Genomic DNA, 25,510 nt, shown 5'->3' with positions numbered 1-25,510 from the left:
GCTATCGTCTCACATACAGACTTCTTAGGTATTGAGGTGTATTTCATATCCCCTTTTCAAATCCAGTATATAATTATTGGCATTTAAACCTTTTAGAACTGGTGTCAACATGAGGGAGAAAGAATTGTGGTGACACCATGTGTATGTAGTCCTTAACCGGATCGTTGTTTAGCAGAAGAAGAGCCTAGAAAGAGGAGAATTGAAGAGGGAAGCGACCTATGGGGATTGTAAGGAGGGCAAAAAGTGAAGAGTGGGGGACAGTAATGGGCTGGAAGTTGAAGTTGCACGAGTGGAGACGGTAGAGAAAGGAACAGAGAGAGCGGTAAGGAAGAATAGAGTGAGAATCAAGTAAGATGTTCGGACATCATTAGAGGGAGAAAGATGAAATGGAAGGGAAGAGGAAGAGGGAGGAGTTGAAGGTTGGAAAATCATGGAGATAGGAGAGCGTAGTGAAGATTCGTGAAACCAAGAGAAGAACGAAGAAGGTGTCAACATATTTAGAGGGGAATGAAACACAAAGTATATGTGTGGATTTAGTGAATGCAGCAATATCATTAGAACACAGCTGTGAAGTTTTAAGGAAAATCGCAAAATCTGTTCAGAAGTCATCAATCTTTGTTTTGGTGCAGCCATCATTGGTTAAGAAGACTAGCTTCACTTCGTGACATCATGTAGGTACGATGTATAAAGAAAATATCAAGACAATTAAAAACAAAAAATAATAAAAGTACAGATTCCCTCAACTTGTAACCGACATGATAAAAGTACATTGTAATAATATTCCCCTGCTTTCTGAAAGAGGCAAGTCAAGTACTATTTCATGTTACTAGAAAAATGGAAAGTACTGCAGTTTCTTTATTTAAAGGTGACTGTACTTTATTGTAGCAAGCTTTAGATTTGTGATGTGAATGTCAAGACCACGCTAATTAAGCAAATACTGGTATTCTGCGCATGCGTGAGACAGCCGTTTCCATGGTCCAGCCCAGGAGGCTGCATCATCTTAGCATTCACATCGCAGATCTTGCTATCGTTTTCCATATAGCTTGCTATCGTTTTCCATGTATGTGATGTCACAAAGTGTTGTCGTCTTTGTCGTCTTTCCATATAGCTTGCTATCGTTTTCCATATATGTGATGTCACAAAGTGTTGTCGTCTTTTCATCCAGCCATGGCTACACCAAAACTAAAAATTCATACCTTTTGAACTTTCCTTTAAAAAGGTTCTGTGACACACAAATGCATGTTGATTTGTGTTGATTCACGATACCCTCAACATCACTTTTGCGGTAAAACGAATATCTAGAAACGTTCCATATATTTTCAAATAATTTGTCTTCTATTTTTCTTCAGATCACTAGGTACGCCCACAAAAAAAAAACCTTCCAAACCAATATTCTTGTTGTGACCTCATCTGTCAGTCATTGCTAAAGTACCGATATGTTTAACAAAAGACATTGGCATGCACCTTCCCCTCGACTCAGCATTACTTGCATGTTTCTGTGTTTCTAATGTGACTATCAAAAGACACAGCGTGGGAACATGCAAGTTATGCTCGATCTCGGGGAGGGTATTCTACTCGTATTGCTACATTCTCTCAATTCACATATAGAGCTGAGTTTAATTCTCCTTTTGTCTATCATAAGACAGAAAAACATAATATATTGACTCTCGCCATAATAACCTGGGACCTACGCTCAACAAGCTCGCTTTTAAGTAGGTTCCTTCATATTTCTTTAGCATTCATTCACAGATTCCAAACTTAACAGATCGACCACTATTATGATTTATATATTTGCAATATTCTATGTACGTCATGTATTTCATTTAATTTTGTTATATTTGATGTAATTTTTCATCGAGAAATATGAAAATAAATTGAAATTGAAAAAATTGAAAATAATAATGAGATCACAGCCCAACTTCATAAAAGAAGGAAACAGACACACAGGAAGTACCACTCTGCCAGCTCATAGTTTGTATATATTGAAATAAAACATCCATTTATTTCAATCTTAAAATGATAATATGCATTTCTTATACATAACTGCTTTGCTTTTCTTAAAATATGCATGTATATCAAGGTACAAATATAGAATTAAGAAGCAAAAAGTGAGCACTTGCTTACAACTTGATTATACTGACTTCATTACAATCACATTACATGGTAATACATTTCGGGATGGGAGTTTTTCAACTCCCTTAGAGCTTGACATTCGCATCAAATCACTTGCAAAAGTAGAAAATAATTCTCGCTTTGGAAAAAAAAACGGAAATGGAAACATTGTTGACTTCAATTGTACATAAGATGTTATACTTACAAAAGGCAGTTCATCTCATCATTCGATAATTCAATTTGCAATAATGCCTGTAATGCCTGCAGGAAAGGAACATGAGAAAGTTATGAAGAGACAGAGGTCTACCCTAAGAGATCTCAACATGTATGAAACAGCAAATAAATCCATAACTGTCTGCCCTCATACAGAATTACTGAGGGTTCAGCTATGAAAGCGTTAAAAGTTGATCAGAATTCTGCAAGATTTAACACACTCAGGCAGAAAACGGAATATATATTTTTGTATATTCTACCTATGTCTTTACAAGGGCACAGCCCTAGTCTTTCAAACCCCTGCCCTAACAGGGACCAAGTGACGTTGGTTGGAGCTCAACATGATGCCATGTCAAGTCCACTAGCTCACAGAAACGTCTTAGTCACACAGACTTCGCCGTTACTTTCACTGTGAGTTATGTATAAAAGATACTCCGCTACTCCTTCGATGAACTGCCCTTACCTCTACCATCGACAAGATCTAACACGCGCTAGAGAGCGAGCCACAGTTACACCCTTGGAAGGGTGTTAGTCTTAATTCCAGACTGTGTTCTTCTTGAAATGCACTCCATGATGTGTCGGCCATCACATTTAAGTCATATCCACTCACATGCCTTGGGGCTTACAAAAATACCTACCACACTCATAAAGATGCGGTGTTCAGGGAAGGACCTACACCAAAGTCCTGACTGGTAGATGGGCCACACCAATCAAGTGACACGACTGATAGATTGTCACATATAACCCAAAACCTGAATTACAGTTTCTCTCATTATCAATGAAAAACATCCTGGTGGCAATTCAAATCAGGACCATATAACATTATGCTCTTTTTTTTTTGACAGTGATGCTACTTTAAAAAGGCATATGAAACATGGTTCTTGATATTTGAGAAAAATTCAACATTAATCTCTGCACCTCAGGGATACATTTTTCAGAACATTGCATTAACAAAAAAAAAACAAAAAAATTGTAATACATTTGTAAGTTAATATCTCATGTTACACAGCATCACACTTCACCGTGATGTTTGAATGCTTTGGCACAAAGTTTGATTTCCTGCAATTTTGGAAATTTAAAAAATGATTAGACAGGGATTATGAGGGGAAAAAAAAAATAGCCTCAATACAATAACATGACAAACACGATGCCATCAATGACTGCCTGGTGGATGAACATTTTTCAAATAACTACTTTTCTTTTTATTATCATTATTATCATTATTATTTCATAATGTGGTGCCATTTGGTGAGTTATAGGACTGAAAGAATGACTATTGACAGATTGATTTTAGTGACAGCTTAAAAAAAATTCTTCAAATTCTGAACTATTTCGAGGATTGTGTAAATGGCAATGGGCACATGAAAATCACATTTCCAAAGTCATGGGTTACAAAGCAAAGTACGCTGCTGATAACATCCCCAAAGATAATCCTGGATGGTTCATTCATGGACCATTTTTGGCTCAAGCACAAGAAAAAAAGAAATACATCGAACACTGTATAGGCTCACTATATATATTCATAATATCAAGATCACATAAGAACATAGCGATGAACAACTCTGAAAAAATACAACTCATAAAACTGATTACGTTCAAGATATTTCAAGACACTTTTTTTTCTTCAATATAAATTTAATAAAATATAAAATATCACATAATTTCATCTTGTGTACAACTAGAGACGATTCAGATGTATGATTGCATTTTGATAACTATGTCTGGCATGAAGGTCACGCAAGCACGTGTCGGCAAACTTGACTAGCATTTCCATCTAGGCTGTGCAGAGTATTGTTCATTTTTCGTATTTTTTTTTTTAATAACTAGTACTCGAGTGCCAAGAGACTGTTAAACCTAGCACAGCACTTTCCTATCGCATGTCTTCATACAGCACAAGCCTACACTTGGGGGAAACACACCAACATGCATTTCAATAGAAAAATATGAAAAACCCCTCCCATATAATTCTATCTTCCCCATTGGATATCTCAAATCGTGTAAAAATAAGAAACTAAGAAAATCGCATTCCAGTTTTCTTCCATTCTCTTTCTCTCCCTCTCTCTCTATCCCTCTCTCACTAAACAATCTCTCCCTCTCACACGATTACCCCAGTGATCAAAAAGTTGTTTTTAATTCTGTCTTTCAGTCCACACACTTGATTGGTCATTAAATATTGCACAATACTATACATTGGTCAGCCCAAAGATGCACTTTGCTCTTCCCATTCTCTCTCCTTTCTTCTGTCACTCCAACTCTCTCTTTCTCTCGTTCCCTCTCTCTCTCTCCACTCCCACCCCTTCCTCTGCTCATCTACAAACAGTTTAAAAATTACAACTTGTATCATAGAATATATATGTACAATTTTACAAAGAAACAGAATGCACGCACACACATACACACCATCACCCATACACACACACCAAACAGACAAACCCATAACACACATACCTGTTAGAACTTCTATAAGTCACTTCTTTGATGTGAAAGGGCACACATTCAAACTGCTTGGTGAAATGCATACAATGTTCTTGACAAAAGCAGCGTGCCAATGACTCTCCTGCCATCCCACTACCTGCCTGGCTTTCTGCATATGATGCATATTTCAAGACACCTCCCTGAGCTCTGAAGTAAAATTTCTTTCATTTCCTCGTTCTCCCCTCTGACTTCCTTTCATCTCTGCTGTGCAGTAACACATCACACACAATTACAACTCCACAGAAACCATGAGTACACTTTGTGAGCTCTTTCTACTCCATATAGACAGACCCAAAATACCTCTCATTTTTTGAGTATGTACCCTTCCCTTCTATTGTTACCTCAAAGCTCTCTCTATTATTAGAGTGTGCTTGGTTTCTTTTTAAAAATAATAACAGAAATGGGCTAAAATGGCATTCCCCCCATTAGAAATTTCCTCAAAAAACATCCATCATAAAAACAAACTAAGCAGGATCCAACTGCCCAAATATCCAGTTATTCAATATTCATGACTGCCTAAAAATATGTCCCACCCACAAAATTTAAGACTTGTGCTCCTCAATATTTGGGTTTATCCAAATGTATTTCCACACTTGCCTGCCAATGACATGGCACATTGGTGACAACAGAGGAACTGACTTCCACGATCCTTTCTCGGTAGATGCTCATACTATGTTAACTACTACTACACCCATGACTTCAAATCTGTTTGCGTTACAGAAAACTAATATTTCACTTCCAGGATTTCTGCTTTCCATAGTTCTGTAGGTTCAGCAACAACAATAAATTCCCTGTAACTTTCCTCAAATCTTTGATGCCCTTGACTGCAAAGTTTCTTGCTTTATACCTGTGCAAGCTGCTAATCCTTGATCTGTCTCTCTGCAAGATCAAACTCCCTAGTCTCTTCTTGTTGCTGCCATGTGTGAGACAACCCTCAAAACACTGAGACACTACTGTGGCACCAACTTCTCTGGTGTCACACCCCTGATTAATGCCATGTTTCCTTTTTTCAGTTGATTTCAATTTAACATTCCTGGACGGACATGCATCCCTATTGAGGGGCATGAGCAGCTGAGATGGAATCTCCTTATAGCTTCAGAGTATTGCTAGGAATCTTTTAGAGCTGTAGTCTGGACCCCCTCTAAAATTAGATACAGAAATTTACCGAAAAGCAAAATACCTGAAAGCTTGCAATCTGCACCCAACTACAGATTGGAAAGATGTTTATGAATAGAGCCTTTGGCCCAATGCTGAAGCTGTGTGTTCACACCCCATATTCTCATTCATGCTTCTATATCACAGTCAGCCCCACAATTGCATACACAGCTCACATGATGTGCCGGTTTCTTCTGTATCCTATAATCAAGCCAAACATTGGTAGTGACTCTGGACAGTACTGGAAAGACCCTTGATCAAAAATCACGCTCATTCAGTGGTGATACCACTGACAGGGAAATAAAAGGAAACATCATATATGTACTCTGTTCTCACTCTACTATAGCTCTCTTAACGATAAAAACATCTTGAATATATCTTCTCCCTGTCTTTTCCTCTGAACACTCACACACAAGTTCCACAATTCTGGAGATTTTTCCCCCGATCACTTAAATGCGATCTCCTTCCGCGCTAACGAGTTCTACGTGAACATGGATCACTGTCTACGGTTTGGTGCCCAGTGTGCATGATACAATGATTTTCACCAAGCTGTGTGTCACACTCATTGACAGAAGCCTGCATTCTTAGCTAGCCCATTGTGTGACAGCTAGCATGAGCATCAAGTTTGTGCAGATTTCACCCCAATACCTACGCTGTACAAAAATGAGAGAGCAAAGAGAGAAATAGTGAGAGAGAAAGGGAGAGAGAGTAGAAAGTTATCACACTTCCGCTTTGTGCATTACACTTTACCAAACATGATATACTGCACCACAAGCTGGATATACAAATGAACATATTCGCTGACAGGGCAGCACTCATGAGTCTAACAGACTTTACAACATGATCCACTCAGCACTTAGGCACTTCTGTATTTTCTTCCTACCAAACCCCACACCTTCCTCATCCCCCTCCCCTCTTGTGTTTCATTTTAGAATAGTCTTGGATTAAATCAAGGACAGGGACATAATACTGAGATGTGTATGAGAAGAAAGCAAAACAAAATACAAAATCAAAAAGAAACGCTCAGGGAATGTTAACTGCCTTGAAATCTGAAACAAGACACCACAGCTTTTGCATATTTCTGCTGTACAACTAGGTGAGTGGTTACAATCTCTAAATGATGTCTTGAAGGAGGGGTAAAAAGTAACTATAACACTGACCCTTCACACCTGATATTGATGATCACTTAGCTAATTTGGAGTAGAAATCACTGCCATTTCATTTCATTTCATTCACTTTAGAAAGAAAACAAAAAAACCCAAAAGCATACCAGATGCTGAAAGGCAAAGAGCAATTTCTGTTGATCTCTTCGAAAATTTCTCCAGGAACAATATCATCGAGAGAATGAACTTTATTTCTGAGGTAGAACCATGCATCATGAGCAGTTTCCACTTCATTTATAGTATTCTTTTGGACTAAAATTGCACTTTTCCTAGTGGCTTGTGTCAATCTAATTTTTGTTGTTGTTGTTGTTTCCCAATGTGACTGTGTTCTAATGGATGTCAAACACAACATTATTTCACAGAGTGCCAGCTAAAGATTTTGTTCTTGAAGGGCCTTATCCTCACTGAAGTGATAAAATGTGATCCCAATCTCGCACTTGCCAATCACACTGATGGCCGCTGCTCATCTTTGCCAAAGTGGCTCACGCAATGTCTGGAGTCTGTTCTAGATTTGCTCATCGCCACCGACTCTTGGTTGTCGATCACTGATTTTTTTTTTTTTTTTTCTGGCTCAGTTTGACATATCCTCCTCTGAGGACATCATGTCTTCGTCTTCCTCATCGATACCGTCGTCGTCGTCCTCCATCCCTTCCTCCTCTTCCTCTTCCTCGTCATCATCCTCCTCCTCCTCGCTGCTGGTCCCACTCTGGCTCTCCTGCCTCATGTAGTGGTTGAACATCTGCTCCTCCTTTCCGCCGTAGCCGCCGTGCCTTCTCCTCTCGTCCGACGCCCGGTGGCTCTTCATGTGAGCGTTCCGACTCTTCACCTTGTCAAATACCCTGTGGGGAGGTTTTGAGATGGAATGCTCATTAATTTTGGTTCAGCAAGCAGATTATAACTGTGATCTTGACATGAATGCGACATGCGAGTGTACATTTCTCCGTTCATTACTGCGACTCCACAATCATGAAGTTAAATAGTGGCGAAATTATTTGGAATTCCTGATTAATCAGAAATTAGACTCACTGAAAATATGGTGTATACTATACAGTAAGAGATTGAGAACTCACTTATGACATATTTTGCATGGGAAACGAGGCGAGGAATCATCTTCACTGGAGAGGTCATCATCATCCTGGTCGTTCTCGGACATCTCCCTTGATGAGCCTTCTTCGCTGTCCTCCTCATCCTCCTCTTCGTCGTCGTCGTTCATCTCGTCGGAGGAGTCTTGCGGCATCCGCTTGGCATTCTGCCCCATGCCCCCACCTCCCCTGTATGAGGAGGACGTCGTGGACGAAGACGACGTCGTGGTTGATCTCGACTGGTTGCTGGCAGCACTGGCGGTGGTGGTGGTACTGGTGGTGTTGGCTGGCTTGTAGCTTCCCCCGTGCACCCGTATGTGACCATTCAACGCTTGCCTTGACTTGAAGGACTGCAACGTATAACAAGATGATTTGAATCATCAACTTTGCATTAAATCAATTACACATTCTTACAGAAATCCCTGCTAATGGTACATTTACGTCATGCTCCCATCGGTCACAGCAGCCCCGTTTGCCCGAAATGTAGTGTGTCATTGGTAGGTGGGATGTTCTCCTCTTTTTCTCTCTCCGTATTCTAGTTTTGTTACGAGGGTATTCTCTCTCCAGTGAACATGTAACTATCATACACCATTCTCACAGTGCCAGGTCAGGCTAGACTACACATATATTCCGTCACATCCCACTATGGACCACCTCCAAGTTTTGTTACGGCCTATTAAGTGCTGTCATGGTTTCATGTTCCTGAAAAGCAAATTTGATGGCAATGGAAATGGTTTTCCTGGAGCCACTGGCTGATGGGTGGTCTTGTAATTTGACTTGCATCTACATCTTCATCAGTCAAAAGGCTTGGCAGTTAAATGCTACTTCTTGTATTCCTCTTTTTTTTTTTTAAATGGAGAAGGATGTGGCATAAAATCATGATGGCAGGCAATGGCCCTTAATCACATAGGTGGTGTAAATTTAGTCCATGGTTTATGTTAATTTTTTGCGTAAATGCGTGTGACAGATACGCCATTTTATGCATATCGGAGTCCATGGACTAAATCTCAACCAAGATATTGATTTAAACCAGCTTCCTGAATATGGGTCAATGAATGTGTAGGTGTAGAGAGAGAGAGAGAGATAGACAGTGTACTCACCGCTTCGCAGTGTGGGTAGTTGCAGACAAACTGGCCCTGCTGCGGTGCCGGCTTGTCCTCCTGATTGTTAGAGGAAGGTTTCACACTGTTATTGTTCCTAGAGTTAGGAGGCCCGCCCCTATAGTACTTATCGTGCCGGTACTCTTTGAGCGGCACATAATCTAGGAAAGTCTCGCCCGGGAATAGGTCCTGTGCACAGAGAGATGGGTTAAAAAACAAAGAAAGTGGAGGGGGGGGGGGAGGAGGAAACATGTGGAAAGAAGAAGGAAGAATATAGATGGAGAAAAAAAAAAAACAGCGAAAGGAAGAGAAAGAGAGAGACCCAATAGAATGTTTGGTTAGTGCAATGAGATGGCAATTCCACATACAAATATCAGTTTGCAAAACGACAAGTGCAGAGGCTGGTTAAGACATCCCTCCCATTGGAGGGCAAAGATCATGTGACTATGAGACGAGCATCTACATCAAAGCCATCCTACTCTAAGCAATGAAGTTTTGCCATCTCCACGAAACTGACAATGAATTCTCATACAAATTGTTCAAAAGTCGTAAACATACCGGCATGAGACTCATCATCCTGCGATATTCTCACACCGGTTTTGGCTTGGCAAACTTGCCTTTCTCGGAGCTCAATCCCATTTGTGGGAAAATTTTGAGAACGTGAAAATGATCCCCTTGTTACATGAGGCCAAGGAAAGTGTGTTTTCACAACACAAACTACATTGCGGGTTAGATCACCTTTATTAAATATGCACATCCTGCACAATGAAAGCATTTTACCTTTGCAAGGGATAAGAGTCATTCGTAACTACGTGTATTGCAGAGCCATTCCTCTTCCCCGTTCTCTTCGTTTATACATGTATCTCATATCCTAGGTTCTTTAACTACCGGTACATTCATAACTGATGTAAACTGACTCTGAAAGGAAGACCCAAATGTTAGATGGCTCTTTAAACATAATACCACTTTAGAAACTGAGGCCCTTAAACTCCAAGGAAGTGACAAACTGCCTCCAACTAACACCATATGAATGAAGTCTTGTAAAAAGTGATCTCCCAGGTCACACTGTCTTGACAATAATGATTGATTCTAAAATTGGACTGGCCAGGGAGCTGTTGCACAAGGATATTGTTACATGACTGCAACTTTGCTACCACAGACACCGATCGATAGTCAACATTCCCGTTCCTGTGATGACAGCTGCAAACTATTGCAACCTACAAAAAGGAAACATCTCTCCATAAAATGGTACCCAAACTATCTTCCCTCTTTCTTCATGGATGTCTATCAACTTTTATTAAAAATATCCAGAACTTGCCATGAATGGTGTGTAGGACAAGTAGAAAGAGAGCAAACTAGTTTGCCCTAAATGACTTCACCGTCTTGTAAAGGTTTTCGACATCTCATCCACATGCCTGAGGCATCTTTTATTTACAATACAAAAACCCACAGTCTTGAAAATCATTCCCTTGTCAAAAGCTCCAAACCACACACTGAGGTCTGATCTGATCTGAGAGGGGGGGGGGGGTAATAATCCCAGTCCCTTTGATCTTTGGAACCACAAAATATTACTCAATTCAGCTACACACTTCCGTTTTATCTGCTTGAATGAGGGAAATGGAGCAGCACTACCTATTTTTCCCTTCCCCTTCCTTTTTGCATTATGCAGTAAATTCATATCTAATAAGTCAATCTACTTCTACTGTAGCGCGAAAACCAACGATACAACAGAATGAAAATGCTCAATCCTCTAACACCATATATTTCAAGCATACTCTTCTAAAAGAAAAAGGAAAGCATTTGCCACAACTCCAAACTTGCTCAGCATAGTGTGTATGGGATTTGCATCTTTATCTGAATTTGATGAGAGAAAGAACACTCTTTAGGCCATCAAAATGCATCACAATGAGGGAATTATCTGAGAGAGGGAATGTGAAATATGCGTGTGACATTGTTAGTGCACTCACAGAACAAATGCATGGTACAAATGCATGGTACTGCACAGCACAAACATGTATTGAGTGACACACAGCATGTGCGAAGACAACACTTCACCATCAGGTCAATATGTTATGCTAATATCAAACTAAACATCACTGTTTCTTTCTTCTTTTTTTTTTTTCGGGGGGGGGGGGGGGCGGTGTGGGCTGTTTGACTGAACTCATCTGCAGTAAGCTAGTTTGAGGTTACATTCTGCGCATGAGCAGATAAAGGTCAAATGAGAAAAACTATTTAGTGAGACACAGAGTTGTAATGAGCAATGTCATGGACAGCACTGGGAATGATTTCTTTACATTGCAGCAATAGAACATTCTTAAAGGGACATTCCAGACGATTTTCATAATTTTACATCATGTAATACATAAATCGACAACTCCATGTATAGATTTGTGGAATTTATTGCGGTTCTTGAGCAGAGAAACAATACTTTGAAAAACCTTAAACAAATTACACTGAACAAGGATGATGACATAGGAGGTTCACATATTTCAGAAATGTAGCAGTGCAATTCCATTACAATACCGCTTGCTTGCGAGTTCACCTGTGTATAATCTATGCATGCCTTCTTCTTTTATTCTGCTTCCTTGAGCCCCAACTCATGAATTATTATGGTGACTCTGCCATGTCATCATCCTTGTTCACTGCAATTTGTTCTACATTTTGAAAATATTCTTATTCTTCATCCCAATTATCATAAATTCTGAAACTCTGTCCTCAGCATAACTAGTTTATATTTGTTCAAATGTAAAAATCTGAAAATCATCCGGAGGTCTCCTTTAACATTCAAAGGGGTTTGTTGACATAAAAGCAAGTTGAATTATGTAAGCAGGTGATATCTAGCTTTACAACAGTTTTATTTCAATCATTTAAAAGTTGTGGTAATTTGAACCATCAGTAAAGTGTGAACAGGTCTATTCTGGAGTATGAAGTCAGATCACGCTTCCTCCTCCTTCACAAAGAAAGACATGACCTTCAAAATCTAAAGTGGATGTGAGATACTTGTTTTTATAAGCAGTTATCACAACAGCCTCCACTGACAAGGGTCACGCACTTTAATATGCTACAAGGATGTAATACATACATATCATTCACATGCCGGACTAACTGCGACCAGCCCGAACATGAAGTGTTCAGGCTGCGGATGTTAAGGATTTGGTGTTTCGTACGTAGTGGTATTGGACATGAAATTTAACTTTAACATTTGGGTCATTTTCATTTTTAATACATACAAATGTAGTTCAATTGTTGACAACTCATGCCATGCAAAATTTGGTTCCTCTAATAGTCCCCTTATGTCCAAATTGAAGATTTTTCTTGATTTTGGTCAAGCATAACCCGTAGTATGACAACTGATTCACGTGAAGGATTTGGAACCTGTAGTGCATGAGCAAAGGTTCCAAATCTTTCCAAGTGGATCAGTTGTCATACTACAGGTTTACGTTTGATTGAATCAAGAAAAATCATCAGTTTGGACAGAGAGGGACTATTGGAAGAACCAAATTTTTTACGTATGAGACACCAAATCCTTACATCCAAAGCTTTTGCGTCGGGCTGGTCGCAATCAATGCTTGACTGGTGCATATACTACATGTATAATGAAACATATCATTTCACCAGCACTGTCAAGGTACTTGGACAACAAATCATGTATGATGAAATTCCCCTTATATATCCCTGTGCATACATACATTCTCACATAAACACACAGCCATGTAGTCGTGTGTTCTGATATTTCACTGCAGGAAAATGACCCTGTGGCCAGAATAACACCAAGAGGGTACTTGACATTATCTGCTTCCCATCACACTTCATGTATGGAACAAATGACAGTAATTGCATCTCTCCTGCGGTTGGAACTCTGAGTGCAAGATGGATGGGGTTTGTGCTCTGCCACAGTCTGTTTGCTCCATACAAACTGACATAATTTCCATAAAGTGTTATTTGGGGAGGGGATTTCATTATATCAGAGATGAGAAACTCTCTCTAAAATACCTATTCCATCTCTTGTATGGCAACTTTAAGTCTGTTAATATTTAGCTTTCTCTCTTCATTCTGCACTGCATATCTTCCCATAAATGCTACTAAAATTGCTGAACATTTGTGTCAGCATTACGGAAATGTATGCTCTTCGGTCATTCAGCTATGACAACTGATATGTTTACTTCCAATGTACATACACATACAGAATCAGTTTCCACCTGTCATTCTGTGCCACATGGAAGCCAAGGCACCTGTAAAAAGAGCAACTACTTCTGGTTTCTCAATCTTCAAACTGTCATCATTCTATTCAAGCATTGGTTTAGAATGCCCCTCCCTCTAGATGACTGTGATGATGGAAGCGAGTCTCGCGTTGCCACGATACTTACACACTCGTTCCGCCGCATGTCCTCGTTGGGGTTTGCCCCGCTGTGGTGGCAGTACTTCTGCATGTCGTGGTTGTACGGGTAGAGCTTCTTCCACCAGTAGTAGTACTCCACACAGTCCTTCACTGTCTTGGTGGGAATCTGCAACAAAGGGGGGGGGGACGGAACCTCGGGTTAGTAACACACACCACAAGGTCATGAGCCCTTAGCTGCCAAAAGTGAGGACATAGGAGTAAGGCATGTTAACCCTCTAACTTCCATCACTTAAAAATGCCTCTGTACTTTGAACATTATCTTGATGATATAAAATGCTAATATGGTCCCATTTATCCAGGGTAGCCTTTTCAGTGTTGACAATGTTCTACCTGAGGGCCCTGCCATTATTATTACCTAAGCGTTGCCAGGTACCTATTTATACACCTGGGTGGAGAGAGACATAGTAGATAAACACATCTTGTCTATTGCAAGGATGCAAGCACTGGACTAAATTCAAACTCGAGTCCTTTGATTGAAAGTCAGGAGTCTTATCCATTATGCCACATCACAACGAGCGAAGTATACTGTTTACGCCAAATATTTCGCGATGTTTTCATTTTCATGAATTTAAAAAAAAAAAACCACACGAAATATCAACTCTGGTCCCATCATTAATGTGACGTGCACGCATACATTTCTCCGTTCAGTACTGCACTCCACAATCGCACATTTAACCACTTGCGAAATTGTCGGGAGGTCCTGATTCGCAGAAATTCTAGACTCCCTAAATGTATGGCGTTTACAGTAACCCGTCAGGGCTGATAACATTCACTAATTTAAAATCAGGGAGATTCTGAAGAGTACAGAGGAAAGACACTTGTGTCTAACATGCATCTCAGTGGGCAAGGTTTGAGGATTCCCAAATCTGAAATATTTTTGAAATTCTCTGATCCAGACCCGAAGAGATTAAAACCCCAATCCTCAGCTCAACCAAACTATACCATCCCTCAAAATCTGCTCAAAAGCTGTCATAAATGAATTGACAAGCCATTTCCACACTAACCACCATGAGTTCGCACAATGGAAATGCTGCATGATATGCCCACCATTCTTGATACAGTTCTCAGTGCATGTAGCAGCATTTTTCATAAGCAGCCCCTCCCCCCCCCCCCCCCCCACCTCAAACATGCAAAACTCCCTGTCATGGCCTCTTTGGTTGCCAACTGCAGAGTGAATCCACCTTTTCATATCTTCCCTGTCTGATCGGGGACAAGCACTTATCTTCCATGTGACAGAAAGTAGGAAGCAGGATACAGTTTATCTTTGCCCCACTCCTTATCACACACACTCTCTCTCTCTGCACTGGTGATAACGTTGATGATTACTGTAGAAGCAGTTCACTAGAGGTTATACTTTGTGCCGTATCACATCGGCAAATCAGAGCAGAATGTTGGTGCTACCACAGCATAGTAAAAAGCAGTTATGTCTCCGGTGCCTGGGGAAAAAAAGACTGATGTTGGCTAGTTTTGAGTCCTATGGAAACAACTTTTGTGGACATATATTGTACTACTGCGTAGTGGGGGGGGGGGGGGGTGGGGAGACATGAACTAGGGCGTGTCATACATAAGAATTGACAGAAGTGTGTTCTGTGAGGCCAGGCTAACCTTTCTCTTTATCTTTAGGCAGGTTTGTGACATATTTTCAAAACTCTCTTTCTCAGCCCTCACTAGACATGAGCAAATTTCATAACCAGTGTAAGCTCCACTAAAATACTACAATAAAATTGGGCATCAATCCAGGTGTGTGTGTGTGTGTATGTGTGTATATATGTATGGGGGGGGGGGGGCCAAAACTTGCCCAAACTACCCATGCTGGTCGACTCACCCCTTTGGCTATCTCGTGGAAGTCCTTCCCCTTGGCCTTGTACATGTCCCTGAAAAGCTTGCGTTCCCCGTTGGTCCACTCTTGGGAAACTACGAGGGGCAAAGACATGAGACAGGTGCAGAAGGTCAGACAAGGAGGTACATCATAGGCTGCTAAATTAAAGCACAGCTGATATGTGGCAAACACTACAGCCACTCTACTACAGTGCGATGACACACAAAACTCTCAAAAGGATTGAATGCCATCACGGGAGGCACAAAACATAACAAGACAGCACTTATCCTAGTCAACAGCTCTGATGTTTGGCATCTTCGGCACTCTTTTGAACTGGTCTGGTCTGACCTATATTTCTTTTCTGTATACCAATCATCCTGCATGAATCAGAATACACAGTTTAATACAATCACACAAAATGCATACGTTTTGTCAAACAACTACAATGCGTAACAAACTATGTCATGCAATATACTTTACTAGAAATACGGACAGAGTCATGATAAAATTGCCTTTTCTTTTGGTCTCATAATTGATCGGTGTCAAGATTACTATCCATTAGCTGCCTTGCACATGTTGCAAACCACTCGTGCCTTCCTATCCCCAGAATGAATCCAAATTTATAGAGCATGTAACAACAATTGAGTTATGCTGGGTTCCAACTGTCGTGCGATCCATTACTCGCATCATGATTGACCATCAGTAGCCGATCACATCATTTTTGTGTGTACGTGTCTTTTACACCTAGCGTCATTTTTGAAATCATGGTCTTAATCATGGAGTAGTTGTGGAGACCTTATCACATCTTATCAAATCTTGAGGTCAGTCGTGGCAATCGCACTGATCATGGACTATATTTGAACCATTCAAAACTTGTCTATGATTGACGAGATTGCCGCAACTGACCTCCACATCTGATAAGATCACAACAACTACTCCATGATCAAGACCAAGATTTCAATCATGGTGTAAATTGTGATAGACATATACACAAAATTCCATGATCGGTTACTAACGCCCCATTGTGGCGTGCACAGCGGATAACACGACAGTGGGAACCCAGCCAGCATTATAGTGGAAGACGCATACAGAGGTGCCACATGCCGGCTTAATTAGGTCAGGCTACTGGAAGTTGGTGAAATGGTGGAACTTCCTTTAACTGGCTGAGCTAAGTGGGTCACATTATGCACTTGACGGTCAATGATGGAATAGAGGTCACCACAAGATTTTGTTTTTTCTCTCTCTTTCTCTAACAGGAACAGCCTTTTCTCTGTACTTCCCCCTCGTCACTATGTTGCTTGAGTGGTGACATTGGTTGGCTCCTCTCTGAAATTGTTTCACCACACTGTGCGATCTCCCACAACTGGCAGAATATAATATCATAACTGTGTCTACACGTTTTCACGGCACTGTCTACTGTTTTCACGGCACTGTCTACTGTTATCACTGCACTTCAGTCGTGTTTAACAAGCGAGAGCACAGGAACACATACAGTTGAACCTCTATTATCCGGCCTCCCTTTATCCGGATCTCTCTATTATCCGGACGCAATCTCGCCGTGATTTTGTTTTAATAATTACGGGAAGAAAGGGGGATTCCCAACTCCTTGAGAATTCCTACCCAAACACACATGAATTACATATTACTTCCAATATGATTAACATACATTGCATCAAATTTCCTTCCAAATTGCTTACCTTCAGACATTTCAACATCCCGAAACATCCCCAAATGTAACAATGAAAAGGTTGCAGTATACACATTACTACATGTGGTACTACAATGGGCTACATCAGTACATGTGTATGTATATGTACATGTATAAAAAGCATTGAGTCTCCCGTATCCGGCCAAATCCCTTATCCAGATGAGCCCCGGTCCCGACTTGTCCGGATACGAGAGGTTCAACTGTAATGATATAAAAACTGCAAAAACAAATTTTCACGTGCATGAAACTTTCGCAACAGCCAAAATTTGCACAAGTAAAATGAAAGCCAAAGGTTTTTTTGTTTTTTGTTTTTTTGACTACGCAATGCATTAGATGCCTGTGGCAATTTGCAAAAGTTTTATGCCGCAAAAACGGCTTTTGGCTCCAATTCGCAAAAGTTTCATGCCACGAATGTTTCTGGCTTTACGGTAATGGCTCCTTCAGAGACACATACTCGCTATACGAGATCTACTCACAGTCATATCTGTAATCCATCATGTGTCTGTCCTCGTCTTGGACCACGGGAACCCGATTCAGCAGCATGAGAAGCGCCATCTAGTGTTGGAGGGGGTGGGGATGTAACACAAAAATATGGCATGGTAAGATATACAAAACATAATGCAAAAGTACCCTGCACTGAGAATAACAATATCACCACAGACTGGTAAGATGCCAAATGTCACACTCGAACTGCTTTCGTTCATGATGACCTGCTGAACACCAACACCACATATCCATCCCTTGTAAGATACATTTATTTATCTACAAAAGGTATTATCAAGATCCTGCTTTCGAGCACCAAGATATTCAACCTGGAACAAACAGAAACTTTTGAAAATTTGTTATTTTCTCTGTCCAACAATCATGCACTACAAAATCATCTGTGTTTATCAATGTAAACACCATCATGATTACATTGAATGGTGACAAGTTTTACACACATTTTCGTTGGTACTTGAATATCTCCGACTGGGTAATCTTGGGTACCTGGTGTACATTTTATTCTACATGAAATGAAACATTTCTAAAATCTTCTCTCTTATCTGTATGGATCTAATAAATACTTTGAGATCATCTGGATCTATCACCATCTGTACTCAAGTTGAAAACAATGCAGCATGATTCAGTAAGACATGATCCACTCACCTCAATGTCTCCCTTCGCCCTGTGAAGGCAGTGGTGAGCATATTCGATGTTCCTGGCCCCTGCTGGTAGGCTGGGTGTCGTCGCAAGCTTGAGGAAACTTGTCACTGCAAGGCAGGTAAAAAAAAAAAAAAAAAAATCAAATCAACTTGAAAGATCAACAATGAAAAAGATTCACCTGCCAGCATGCATCTAAATTACAAATCACCTTGCTGATGGGTTCGGCTCCACAAGAATGCTGCACCTTTAAAGTCTACAAGCAATTACATTATGTCCTCTATTCAAACTGAAGTGAGGCTACACAATTGACTTCCCACATTCAGTTGTGCTGGAATCAGATGATGCAGTTTCACAGGTGGAACCGGGCTTTAAGAACATACACTACATTCAAAGTATGCAGGAATCTTGTTACAAAAGCAAACAAAGTTACAAGTGCTGTCAAAATATCAGCACAGAGGCTATCAACATTCCTACATTGCTGGTGACAATACCACACACTCATGATACCTTCAAAAGTTAGATAAATGCCATGGCACATTCATGGGAGGTAGGAACTGTTTGAAATGCCCAAGGCTGTGTGGCTGACTGTACAACACCCACTTATGTGCATGGATGATTTCCTGGTAAAAAATGTCAAGTACAAAACTTATGATTACATGAAGCAAGCTCTGAAATGCAGTGATCTTCATATTCCATACAGTGATATTACATTATTTCTGAGAACTAAAACAACAACAAAAGTCCCTCTTCCCCCTATGTTTGAGGTAACATAGTCCCTTTCTATGAATATCATCAGCAACTGATTATAGAAAGAGTTGGCTGCCTGAGGTAATCCGGATACATTGACATTTTGAATGAATAAGTATTTACAGTGTACATACTTAAATAGACAAGACAGATAGATGTGTCTTAATTGGAATTACACACATACTACAGAAGGCTTGAATTATAGGAAAAAGCAACAATAATTTAGATCTTTGATACACTGCCACACTAAGAAACTATGCTGTTCCACAAGCCCAGGTCATAAGGAAATGAAACTGACTGCCTGAGACAATATACAGTGCACTCCAATTATGACGACCACCATTATAACGAAATTCCGGTTACATTGAAGTAAAAATTCAGGCTCCCACATTATCTTCTTCAAGTTTTTTATTGTTTGTTTTAGTTATAATGAAATTTCAATAAAAAAAAAAACAAAAAAAAAAAAACTGCTGGTCCAGAGGACTTCATTATAACGGGAGTCTACTGTACAAGTATATGATATACCACCTTGTCATCAAATGGAGAACAACATTCAATTCTAGCAACAACTTATCACCATTAAGACTTCTCACATAGCAGCGCCCTGGGCTTTGTTGATGTTTGCATGTTTTCCCCCACTGCTAATAGTTTTCCATACTGACAGCCTTGTTAGCAGACATTAGAGCTCTTCCGCGGGGTACTCTTCAGTGACAGACGGCTGTATACCACGGAACTACCAACGGCAGCAAGGGTACCAGGTTTCGAGACCACAACAAAAGCCTGGGCAACTCTCTGGCTTTGCCCAAGGGGGTTCATTGCCGGGTCATCTCAAACTTCCTCTGGCAATGCCCCTGCCTGCTTCCCTTTCCCATCATCAAGCCAACGATAAGCCAACACTACACATGTTGGGTCATCCTACCTGGTAGACCTTCTTATCCCAACTTCCTTCTATATGTCCACAATATTATCAAGTGGTTATCATGGAAGCAATCATATCTTGGATTAAGTCAGGCAACAAAAACATGTCAAATATATTCTCACCTGTAGATTCAGTTCCATGCCTGTTGCATTTTTCATTACATGTTTCTATCTTTTACATGGTAGACCTTCTTTTCTCAACCTCCCATGAGTCCCCAAAATTAGTTTACAATTGATGTTACATGGTCATCAGAGTAACAATGAAATCCTGAATTCAGTCAAGCAATGAAATCATGTCAGATACATTCTAATCCATAGATTCAGTGCCTGTGTGTTTCTCATTACATGTTTCTGTCTTTTCTGAAAGCACCACTGTACGGTTAGAAAGTATCTGCGAAAAGAGATAATTTGCTGTTTGGGGTTATGAAAAGCATTGATTTCTTTGGAACACCCACTGCTGAAGGCTAACAACGTGACTGCATGAGTGATGGACCATATCAACCCACATCCTACGTACAAGACAGCTTCTACACACAGCAAACTTCATTTCTTCCCGCCCAACATTACTTGGCTTGCCCTGGCATTGTAAAACCGTACATGACAATGCTTCTGTTTTTAAAACAAGAGATTACCTCCCCTGGCAAGACAATGACAGAATGTCACATTTGGAGAAGGAAAATGCGACATTCCTTGCCAGACTTTGGACACAACTATTAAGTGCAATTCAAAAGCTTTCAGATTTTATCCTGATGAGTTCTTTCATAGCTGCATTGCAAGCAGTATCACTTCCAACTAGTCTGACAGTACACAGCCTTCTGGGAGCCTGTTTGAAAAGTTCACACATTTCCGTTGTCCTCTGATGTATAGAAACAATGGGTATGCAAGCATTAACCTCATCCCTCCTGGAGCTGCTGATCAATATCAACAATTAGTCAATAAATGTATCTGCTTTGAAAAAAGAAGAAGAAAAAAGTACAGAACAACACAAAATTAGTTACATTGTTTCAAGACTGTTTTGTTCTGCAATGTCAAAAAAAGAAGAAAAGAGCTGGTTCCAAGAAATGTCAGCCCATGGAATTTGGTTTATCCTTTAAAAATATGATAAAGAGGATAAAAAGCCCACATACATTTATAAAGATATTCACACTCTCTGCCAGCTAAGTCTGATAAGGGAAAGATAACATGAAGGGAAATCAAAGCCTGACTTACATTCACTCTCCGAGTATTTGCTGTTGGTGGATGGATTCCATACAATCTTTCCCTCTCTCTTGTCCGGCTGCTCCAGAACTTCCTCTTTGTTTTTCACTGTGGATACAGGGTTGAAAGGTAGGCGCACGGAAAATGTAGAATGATAGGAAAGACTAAAACATGACAGCTATGTTGGCATCATTTATTGTTACTTGCAACCAAGGAGGTGTCTCCTTGACACCAAAGGAGCCTACCTACAGCACCACACACCAACACCACTTGACAGCTGATACTTAACACAGTGCACGTTACATGGGGCTTATATCATCTCACATAATCAGTGACCAATCAGTGTCCCTATTGCAACACATGGTCATTGGCCACGGCACAGGTTATTAACATCTTCACACAAGCTACAATCTAATCACAAAGGATAACAATATGAATCAGTGTGTTCAGCTCGGTCATGGAATGAGTGAGCTCCTTTTGTTGTTGTTATTGTTTGCTGTGTTCTCTGTTTCAAAGGAGGGAACTGACTCTGCTTTTGTTGTTGTTGTTTTTTTTCCTAACCAGCATGGAAGAAACTAACTACTCGTTTGGAATAGTGTGAGGAATTAATATTGAGTTCTACTGAAAAGCACAGTTTCAGATTACTCTGACTCCATGATTAATTTTATGAGATCTCTGTTAATCTGTTGCTCTAATATAAATTTGATTAGAAACCCTCTTTGCACTGACTTCTTTTTGACATCCACACAAACTGTGACAGTTCTTGCAGACATTTCTGAATGAGTATGGTTTGTGTCAAGATTCCAGAAATAGTCTCAATGACGCCAAAGGAGCCTACCTACAGCACCACACACCAACACCACTCGACAGCTGATACTTAACACAGTGCAAGTTACATGGGGCTTATATCATCTCACATAATCAGTGACCAAATAATTTTTTACTAGCTCTTTTGCAAAACCTCATGAGTGAATCTAAGCAAAGTCAACACAACTGAACAGAAATGGAAAAAAAAATATGTGGAGAAGATATCTGTTTTTTATTGACAAGAATTAAAACTCAAAACAATGATGGGATTTGGGGGGAAAAAAAAGAACCAATACACAACTTAAAAAAAAAAAAAACCCACCCCAAAACGAGTGAGCAAAAACATCTGTCTTCAGAGCACAGTAGCAAGGTTTTTATTTAGGAGGGGAAAACCCACTTCACACAGTGCCTGTCAATCAAATAGCAGCCACATAGCAACACCACAATTACCATTGTTCTAGGTGTGTGAAGATCCCCCCACCTCCCCCCCCCCCCTTGTATTTGCTACAGCCATGGAGATGCGCTGAATATATTTGCTTTTCAAGTGCATGGTACATAAATTGACATGCTCTAATACCTCCCTTCTCTCTCTCTCTCTCTCTCTCTCTCTCTCTTTATCTCTCTCCTGATGAGAAGGATATACATTGTATTTGTGTTTTGGGAGATAACTGCATTCCTTAATACATGAAGTCATCACATGACAAAATTTGGTTTCAACTTTGTCCCTCGCATACATACCAGTCATGCCTGCTATCTACTTTCTGCGAAAGATCGCGGGCAAATAAATATGCATCTAGTATTTGTCAGTAACAACAAAATTCCAGCCATCTCCCCTTCCTTGGTGATAAAGAATCACCGCTGATCAAACAATGGCCTACTTAAAGTATGTCACTGTCTTTTTTCTATTTTCAGCTGCAAGTGATATGGGGTTTTGTCTGAACCTCATTAGATGAAGATGGCATGTTTAAGGTGAGCGAAACTTGCCCACATGAGTGCTGTTAGAGCAGGAACATGTTTGGGCATGTTGGGAAGGGCTGCCTACAGAAAACTGCCTGGGCCTCCACCCCTATCTGGAATGAAATCCTGGTGAGCAGAGGTCGGTTAAAGACACTCACCTATGTCTGGGATGGCCGCCTGGTATTCTGTCCCAACATTGATGTGCCTGTTTGGAGGAAACACAAGGAGAATATTCCATTTACCAAGTTGGAATATTACACATAATCATGTGGGGGAGCAGATGACACAGATAAGAGATGATCATCACTGACAGAGTATTCATGTATGTGGTGAAAATGCATCGTTAAAAAGTGGCTGTCATCTACACCAAAGGGCATTAAGTATCCACCAGGTAAATAATAAGCAAAACTCAAGGGAAGTAACACCCCCCCCCCACACACAATAATGTTTGCACCTGCTAACACCTATTCAGAGCAACAAAAGGATTTATGCGGTATACCTTGTCACTCCTCTCAAAAAACTTGGAATACATACACACATACACACACACACAAATACACACATACACTCATACTAGCCTTACATACATAATACACATACATGCATCACATATTATACACACATACATGTCCATAAATACATACATACATACAAACTGTACAGCCATTATATACATACATAAGTATGTATCAGTCACCACACATTCAAAGCTTCCTACTTTTTCTTTGGCACAGCGAGTTGGACCCCTACACCTTCCTTGCCGCAGCAACCCATCGTTTCTAGCCACGCGACGACAGCCGCTCCTGACTTTGGCTGTCAAGTCAGAGTAGCCTTTGGCCATCAGACAACACGCCAGACACTCGTTGCCAGACCAATTCAAACAGGGACAACTGGGGCAGGATGGTGGTTACCTCCTTTCATGGCCAGTCTGTGGCAGAACTGTCTACTTGTTGCTTTGGGACACAGCTCATTTCCTGCTTATCCCCCCCCCCCCCCACTTTTTTTTTTTTTTGCCTATCCAGGCATTTTAATTGAACTCTTCTACTTAATCAGTTTCCCAATGTGGTATCCATGTCATCAAAGTTCTCATTCAGAATTATTTATATCCATGGGGAAAACCCACATACACTTTTGACATTGGGGTCATTGTTATTTCTTTGATAAATATATTTGTTTGATCATATCAAACAGGTCATGTTGAGAAAGCATTTGTACGCACACACCCTGTTTTAATCTCTAACCATACCATGGAAAAAGTCTGATCCTGAATCTGTGGTTATATCACTTCTTCAACCTAAAGAATTGGTCCTGCTCATAATGTTCTTAAACAAAGTGCATCAGAAATGATAATTTGACAGAGTTTTTATGAAAAACCCCAGAGTTTTCATGAAAGACCATATAATTCATTACCAATATGAGTGGAATTCTAATTGGACACAATGGGCACTGTACTTGGCAGCGATGCATTAACTGTGCCATAAAGGAGTGCTGCTCCAAAATAATGACATGGTAACCTTGCCAGGACAGAGGCCCCACCATCCTTGTCCCCATTACACCCAAACACCATTGTATCTTTATGTCTTTGCATGATGTGATACCAGCATGAATGCAAAAACATGCAATAATTTGTTACTTTCTCATGCTCATATGGACTCCTGTTATTCCTGGTCAGGGACATTAAAACACATAAAATCAATCTTTCTTTAAAAGTTATATCACATGAAAATTCCCCCCTTACAAAGTACATATAACCCTGTACAGTTCAATGATTTATGTAAGTAATGGACTACCTCACCTCTCTTACTGGGATTCATAAAAATGTATGCATACACGGAATGTTGAGTCTTTTTGTCTCACAGACATGCACAGAATTGGAGCGGAAGAGAGAGCAGCACACCTTTCATCGAAAACAAGATGACAGAGCAGGCAATAGGGTTGTCTGAATTAGGCATGACGCCAGCTGAACAAACTGTTTGTGAGTTTTGAGCTGCTACTGAGCACAATCGGGAGGAAGTAGTCTGTTGGAACAGTGGTCAAGGAAGGAGAGTCAACCAGGAAGTGATTGATTCATTCATTACGACCCTGACTTTCCAGGATGATAGGATGGGGAGGATGTCACCTCCCCTATGACACGGTTCCTTCCTCTTTCCTCATCCACTTCCTCGCACCCACACACAAGAAGGCACTACAATGTACCTAGACCGACCGATCCAGATGCATGAATGCCGTTTCTCCCACTTCCGAGGTGTACTGAGGGTCACACCAATTTGTTGTAACAAAAAGCATACACATAGAGACAATGCCTTTAACAGATACACAGAGACATACACACAGAGACACACACATGCAAATACGCAGAGACATACACAGAAGTACAACTTATCACTTGAACAAACACCTTTGGAATTCTTGGCAGCTACACAAATCACCACCTGTACAACAGTTCATGCGATAAGCATTCCAGGACCCTGGTGAATTTATAGACAAGCTATTACAATGTTGTCCTAGAATTGGC

At 40.4% G+C, this 25,510-nt stretch overlaps 1 protein-coding gene across 3 annotated transcripts in view; it reads right to left on the bottom strand.

Annotated features, from left to right (window-relative positions):
* Positions 1-1,972: 1,972 nt before the first annotated feature.
* The window catches only part of LOC140235322 (uncharacterized), a 147,022-nt gene continuing 123,484 nt past the window's right edge, over positions 1,973-25,510 (bottom strand). For 2 of the 3 annotated variants that reach the window (XM_072315350.1, XM_072315367.1), the window contains 9 exons: positions 23,154-23,200; positions 21,244-21,339; positions 18,373-18,476; positions 17,703-17,781; positions 15,525-15,613; positions 13,668-13,805; positions 9,301-9,489; positions 8,189-8,550; positions 1,973-7,957 (listed from right to left, as the gene is read on the bottom strand). In XM_072315350.1, the coding sequence (XP_072171451.1) occupies positions 7,690-7,957; positions 8,189-8,550; positions 9,301-9,489; positions 13,668-13,805; positions 15,525-15,613; positions 17,703-17,781; positions 18,373-18,476; positions 21,244-21,339; positions 23,154-23,200 (1,372 nt within the window). In that variant the 3' untranslated portion in view covers positions 1,973-7,689. The remainder of the gene's footprint in view (positions 7,958-8,188; positions 8,551-9,300; positions 9,490-13,667; positions 13,806-15,524; positions 15,614-17,702; positions 17,782-18,372; positions 18,477-21,243; positions 21,340-23,153; positions 23,201-25,510) is intronic. The other variant, XM_072315359.1, reaches the window with a different exon arrangement.

Source organism: Diadema setosum, chromosome 1, assembly GCF_964275005.1.
Source record: "Diadema setosum chromosome 1, eeDiaSeto1, whole genome shotgun sequence".
Classification (NCBI taxonomy): Eukaryota; Metazoa; Echinodermata; class Echinoidea; order Diadematoida; family Diadematidae; genus Diadema; species Diadema setosum.
Note: the sequence above shows the minus strand (reverse complement) of the source record. Positions and strands in the feature narration are given on the sequence as shown.